Source organism: Dipodomys spectabilis, unplaced genomic scaffold, assembly GCF_019054845.1.
Source record: "Dipodomys spectabilis isolate Male_0828 unplaced genomic scaffold, ASM1905484v1 ptg000006l, whole genome shotgun sequence".
Classification (NCBI taxonomy): domain Eukaryota; kingdom Metazoa; phylum Chordata; class Mammalia; order Rodentia; family Heteromyidae; genus Dipodomys; species Dipodomys spectabilis.
Genome location: NW_024870683.1, coordinates 11,076,686 through 11,082,685, shown reverse-complemented (window position 1 = coordinate 11,082,685; position 6,000 = coordinate 11,076,686). Strand labels below are relative to the sequence as shown.

Here is a 6,000-nt window from a genome sequence, read left to right as displayed (position 1 = left end):
GAGGAACAGGAGAGGTAAAGGGGCAGGGGTGAGGAGGAGAGGGGAACAGGAGGAGCGGGCAAGAGGGGAGAACAGGGGACGGAGGGGGAGAAAAGGGGGAGGAGAAGGCAGGAGGGGGGACCGGGAGGGGGGAACGAGAGGAGAGGGCGGGGGGGGGGGGGGGGGAGAACTGGCTGCCGCGCCGCGCCGCGCCGCAGGCCGATCCTCCGGTCCGGAGGCGGGCGCGGCCCGGCGCTGCCCGGAACCTCCGTCCCCGCGGCGCCCCGGGTCCCCGCCCGTCCCGGGGTGGAGCGCGGCCGGGCTGGCGGAAGGGGGCGCGGGCCGGGGATCCGGGGGGCGGAGCCGGCGGCGCGCGGCGGGCCGGGCGGTCGGGCCGGGCCGCGGGGCCATGGGCGAGGGCGGGCGGCCCCCCGCCTTCCAGCTGCTGCTGCGCGCCTGCGACCAGGGCGACACGGACACCGCGCGGCGGCTGCTGGAGCCGGGCGCGGCGGAGCCCGCGGAGCGCGGCGCGGAGCCCGAGGCGGGCGCGGAGCCGGCGGGGCCCGAGGCGGCCGGGCCCGGGACGGCGGCGGCCGGGGCGCCGGTGCCCGTGGACTGCTCGGACGAGGCGGGCAACACGGCGCTGCAGCTGGCGGCGGCCGGGGGCCACGAGCCGCTGGTGCGCGTCCTGCTGCGCCGCGGCGCCTCGGTCAACGGCCGCAACCACTACGGCTGGAGCGCGCTCATGCAGGCGGCCCGGTGAGCGGGGCGGCAGGGACGGCGGGGGCGCGGGGCGCGGGGCCCCGGGAGGGGAGAGGGACGGCCGCACCTGGGGCCGGCCTTCTCCCGCTTGGCGCTGGGAGAGGAACGCGGACGGAACCTTAGCCTTTCGGAACGCGATCTGGAGGCGCGGACTTGACGATTAGAGAGGATCCATTCATTCCTAACGGGTCTTCTGGAAACCGGGGCTTCCTGCACACTACTTAACCCTGGTGTGGCGTTTGGGGACCTAGGAAAAGGCCCCATCCCAGGGCAGCTCCGAGTAACCGGCTTGGTCCTAAAGACTGGGAGGGAGGGAGGGGAAGAGAGGGAGGGAGGGAGAAAGAGTTGGCCTATGGTGGGGAGGTAGATAAGGGAAGGGTTTGGGTAGGGATGGTGTATATATCCACGTGGAGAATCCAGGATCCCCGTGAAAAGTAACCAGGACAGGGGAGGGGGGGGGGGAAAGGGAGCCAGGACCGATTGTTAGGGGCTCACACCTGTAATCCTAGCTACTCAGGAGGCAGAGATCTGAGGATCAGGGTTCAAAACCAGGCAGAAAAGTTCATGAGTCTCTTTTATCTCCAGTTAACCGTCTAAAACCTGGAAGTGGCAGCTCCGGCTCAAAGTGGTAAAAGCTCTAGCCTCGAAGACAAAAGCTCAGGGACAGAGCCCAGGCCCTGAGTTCAAGCCCCACAACTGACCCCTCCCCTCCAAAAAAAAGGAGCCAGGGACCACATGATGGGGAGCCTCATGCAAAGGCAGGGAGTAGGAAGGTAGGACAGGTAAGAAGGACAGGTTGAAAGTAAGTAGGTGGTAGGGCAGCTGGGAGGATGTTATATCTGTGGAGGGGCTGGACATGACAGAAAGAGAAGTGAGGAGAGGGACCAGGGAGAGAAAGGCTCTTTAACCCAAGGGTACTGGTTAGTCACGGAAGGGTCTAGACAGTGTCAGAGATGAGATTTATGTTGGAAAGATCACTTACACTATGAAGTAAAAAGGGTTTGGAGGGACAGCCTTGAGTCAAAAAGCAGCGGCCCACAGGTGAGAGGTGATGGTGGCCAGAGCCTCATGGAGACAGCAAAGGGAGGCAATTTGAGATTTGCTCAGGAAGTAGATCCTGGTGACTGGCTGACCCTGGGAGGAGTCAGAGAAAAGACCTCCAGACACTGCACTAGGGAACATGGGAGAAGGGTTAGTTTTAAGAATGAGCCTGGCAGGAAGTCCACATCAGTTGTGTGTGTGTGGGTCAGCTCCCAGAAGAGGTATCCTGCAGGATCTGCAGAGCCCAGGAAGGTCTAGGCCTGGGGAGGAGATATTAAGATTATATGGAGAGTAGTGGCTTATTGGTGCCCACTGGAATTCTGGGTAGGAGGACTTACCCAAGGTGGCTATGGCATATGAGAATGATGCCTAGTCATGGTAGCTGTCATTTAGCCATGGTGGAACAGTCGCCACAAGCGCCACGTTTATTTAGCTCCGTTTCATCGTTCTCATCCCCTCTGTCCTTGTCACATACCTATGGCCTGTCCTCATCTGTGTGGCTGAGCCAGGTAGCCCTGTTTCCCCGAGGGTGTGGCCACAGGGTCAGAGCACAGCTAGCCAAGGCTTGGTTGCCACCCAGAAACTGGGTCTTTAGGATCAGAAGCATATATATCACTTCTGGCACATTGGGCACTGTTGACTCCCATTTCTGCACGTGCACGCATGCACGCGCACACACACACACACACACACACACACAGAGGCAGAGAAGGGTGGCTGGTACGATACAACTGCCAGGTAAAAAGAGCCAAGGTTTGAACCTGTAAGTTTAAAACTTGCCCATTCTTAATCATCTGACCAAGTAGAGCCCAGAGAAACGTTAACCTTTGAGGATGAGCTAGCCAGGGTGGCTAGAGATTCAGGAAGGGTAGTGTGGGTACCAGCCACTGGAGGGAAGACAAGAGAACTCTGTATGGTGAGGCCACAGCTGGGACTTGGGCACACAAGCAAGAAGGTGCAGAAGGCCCTTTCCCTCAGCTGGCATTGGGTAATTAGGATGCTTGTTTAGGATCAAAAGAAGGTGTTGTTGTTGGTCTTGGGGCTTGAACTTGGCCTGGGCGCTGTACCTAAGCTTTGTGGCTCAAGGCTAGCACTCAGCCATTTTGAACTACACAGTTCCACTTCCGGTTTTCTGGTGGTTAATTGGACATAAGAGTCTCACAGACTTTCCTGCCCAATCTGGATTTGAATTGTGATCTTCAGATCTCAGCTTCCTGAGTAGCTAGGATAGGATTGCAGGCATGAACTACCAGTGCCTGGCCAAAAGAAGGTTTTTAGGGAGGAAATGTTGAGCAGTCTTTTCCTGCTGACAAGATCCATCATGAAGGAATAACTGAGAGTCTCTAGGTAAGGGGGGAGTTGGTCTCTAGGCACTTAAAAAAAAAATTGAATAATAGGCTCTCAATTCTGTTTTCCTTTGCAGTAGTGGGATTTGAACTCAGGGCCTCACACCTGCTACGAAGGTGCTCTATTGCTGAGACACAACTCTAGCCCTTTTTTGCATCGGTCATTTTGAGATAAGATGTTGGCAGGATGGCAGTCCTCCTATTTTGTGCTTCCTGCTATAGCTGAGTCATCAGGCACACACTGCTGATCCTAGCTTCTTGTGTTGAGATGGAACCTCATGACCTTTTTTGCCTGGTTTGGCCTAGAACCACGATCCTCCGTATGTTAGCCTCTCAAATAGATTGGCAAATGTGTGTTCCCACATCCAGCATTGGTTGAGAAGACATCTCTTAAACATTTTACTTGGGCTGGCCAGGAACCTGGAACCTCTCTGTCTCAGCCTCCCAAGTAGCTTAGTCGTATCCACCCCTGAGACTCTTAGCATTTATTTATACTCACCTCAGTCCTACTGACATTCTGACCAGGAGATTCTTTTTTTTGTTTTTGTAGGCTATTTAGGAGTATCCTTATTCTCAGCAGAGGCCAGCAGCCCCCCGCTTCCCGCCCCCAGCTAGGTGTGAGAATATTGTTAGACCTTTCCACATGTCCCCATAACTCTTAGTTGAGATAATCCATAATTTTGCCATTGTGACCACTAATATTTAATTTCCTGGGGTTCTTTTCCAAGTGGTACACAGTTGTTCTAATTAGTCTAAGTGTGTATTACGAGCAGTGTTTCACTCTGAATTATTTCCAGATATCTTGCTTTCCTCTGCCATGTGGTAGTCCATCCATGGGGCAGGACTGTCAATCAACCTGTAAACATAAGTTGGGAACAATGTGTGGGCTCTGTCCGCATATGTGTTCCAAATGCACTATTTCATGCATCTGCCCAGCAGTGTCCCATCTCTTATCTAAAGATACAGATTCTTGCCTGGAGTAGCTGAAGCCTTCAAGTCTTCTGGGCAAACAACCTCTCTTGTAGATTGTTCATCTTCCCCAGTCTTTAAAATTCAAGACAAAGCCTCCACCTGGTACCTGTCTTCCTTCTGCCTCCATCTGGGAGACTACTGTGGGGCAACCCTCTGCTTCCTCCCTCCCTCTCTTTCTCCCTTCCTCCCTCCCTCTCTCCTTCCCACCTTCAGGGATGCCCTCTGGTCCATCCTCTAAGTATTTCTAGGTCTTTCTGAAACAAATGATGAGTAGTGACTCTCCTGTGATGGCCCCAGCAGCCAGAGCCCCCGGGATGTAACTGAGGCTCCCGTGCTCTTGGATTCAGACCCTTTTGCCATCTCTCCTCTTCTTCAACTCAGGTTGAGATTATTTCATCCAGGCCTTCTCTCCAGGACTAGTTTAACACACACACACATACACACACACACACACACACACACACACACACACACACACACACACAAACACACACACACACACACACGAACTGAAGGCCTGGGTGCTATCCCTGAGCTTTGTCACTTCACACACACACACACACGAACTCAAGGCCTGGGTGCTATCCCTGAGCTTTGTCACTTAAGGCTAGTACTCTACCACTTGAGCCACAGCTCTACTTCTGGCTATTTTTGGCAGTTAATTGGAGATGAATCTCATGGACTGGATTTCCTGCCCAGGCTGGCTTTAAACTGAGATCCTCAAATCTTAGCCTCCTGAGTTGCTTTATAATAGGATTATAGGTGCGAGCCACTTTTGTTTTTGAAGTTAACACTGAACATTTTATATTTACTATATGCTAAGAATATTACCCACAGATCTAAAAGGTTTTTTTTTTTTTTTTCCTTTTTGGCAAGGTCTTACTATGTATGTCAACCATGTTGGCTGAAAACTTGTTATGTGGCTAAGAATGACCTTAAACTGTTGATCTTCCTGCCTGAGCCTCCCAAGTGCTGGGATCACAAAGTTGTACCACAACACTTAGCTGAGAATCAGAGATTTAGATGATTAAATGTACCCACCAGCATATAGCTAATCAGAGCAGATTTGGGGTGAGGGTTCCTGTTGTAGAGCCCTCCCCATAACTACATATAGGAAGTCCCTTCATCCCTCTTTGCCCTCGGTGAATTGCTCCCTTCTCCCTAGCTTAGCTTCTTCCTGGAAGCTGCCTTGCAGTTCCCTTGTTTTCTGGGATCTGGGGAAGAGGCAGTTAGGAGGGATGGGGATTCTGTGGTAGAAGAGTCTGTCGTGTGACTTTGGCATTGTGGGTTTTGTCACTGAGCTCCACCAGGTCATAGGGGTCTGTCAGCTCCCCGGACACTTACCCAGTGCAGCTTGCTTCCAGGGTCGGACCTTCAGAACACCAGTTTTAGCTATTCACTATGTTCTGCAGCATGGCCCACATCATCTGATTCATTATAGCTACTTAGTGTCTGAATCATGGAGGGGCAGGAGGCTCAGAATTAACCTAATGGTTCTCTAATAATTCACATTTTTAGAGGACTTCCTTCTCTAAAATTTGATATTGTAAAAAGAGCTGGGATTTGTGGACCATGTGTGTTGTGCCCAGGTCGCAGAACCCCCACCAAGAAGACCACTGAGAGTCAGACTTTACAGCTGTTCTCAGGTTTTATTTGGACGGGCTGCAGCTCGGGCCTCGTCCTACACTCCGACACAGCGGAGCCTAGGAGAAGAGCCCCGAGCTAAAGATTTGCAGGGCTTATAAAGGCACACAACCAACCAGGTGTTTGGATTACCACCACGTGTTGCTCTGCTAGACAGAATTTGCTGATCTTAAACAAGCAACAAGTGGTCACTGCCTCAAGACTTTAACCCTTCAGTGTGTCCTGGTCACTTCCCAGTCTAGAGACTTCGCTGTCC

At 53.2% G+C, this 6,000-nt stretch overlaps 1 protein-coding gene across 1 annotated transcript in view; it reads left to right on the top strand.

Annotated features, from left to right (window-relative positions):
• Positions 1–362: 362 nt before the first annotated feature.
• Positions 363–6,000, top strand: part of Anks6 (ankyrin repeat and sterile alpha motif domain containing 6) — a 53,505-nt gene continuing 47,867 nt past the window's right edge. The window contains exon 1 of the mRNA XM_042697709.1: positions 363–738. Within this exon, the coding sequence (XP_042553643.1) occupies positions 389–738 (350 nt within the window). The 5' untranslated portion in view covers positions 363–388. The remainder of the gene's footprint in view (positions 739–6,000) is intronic.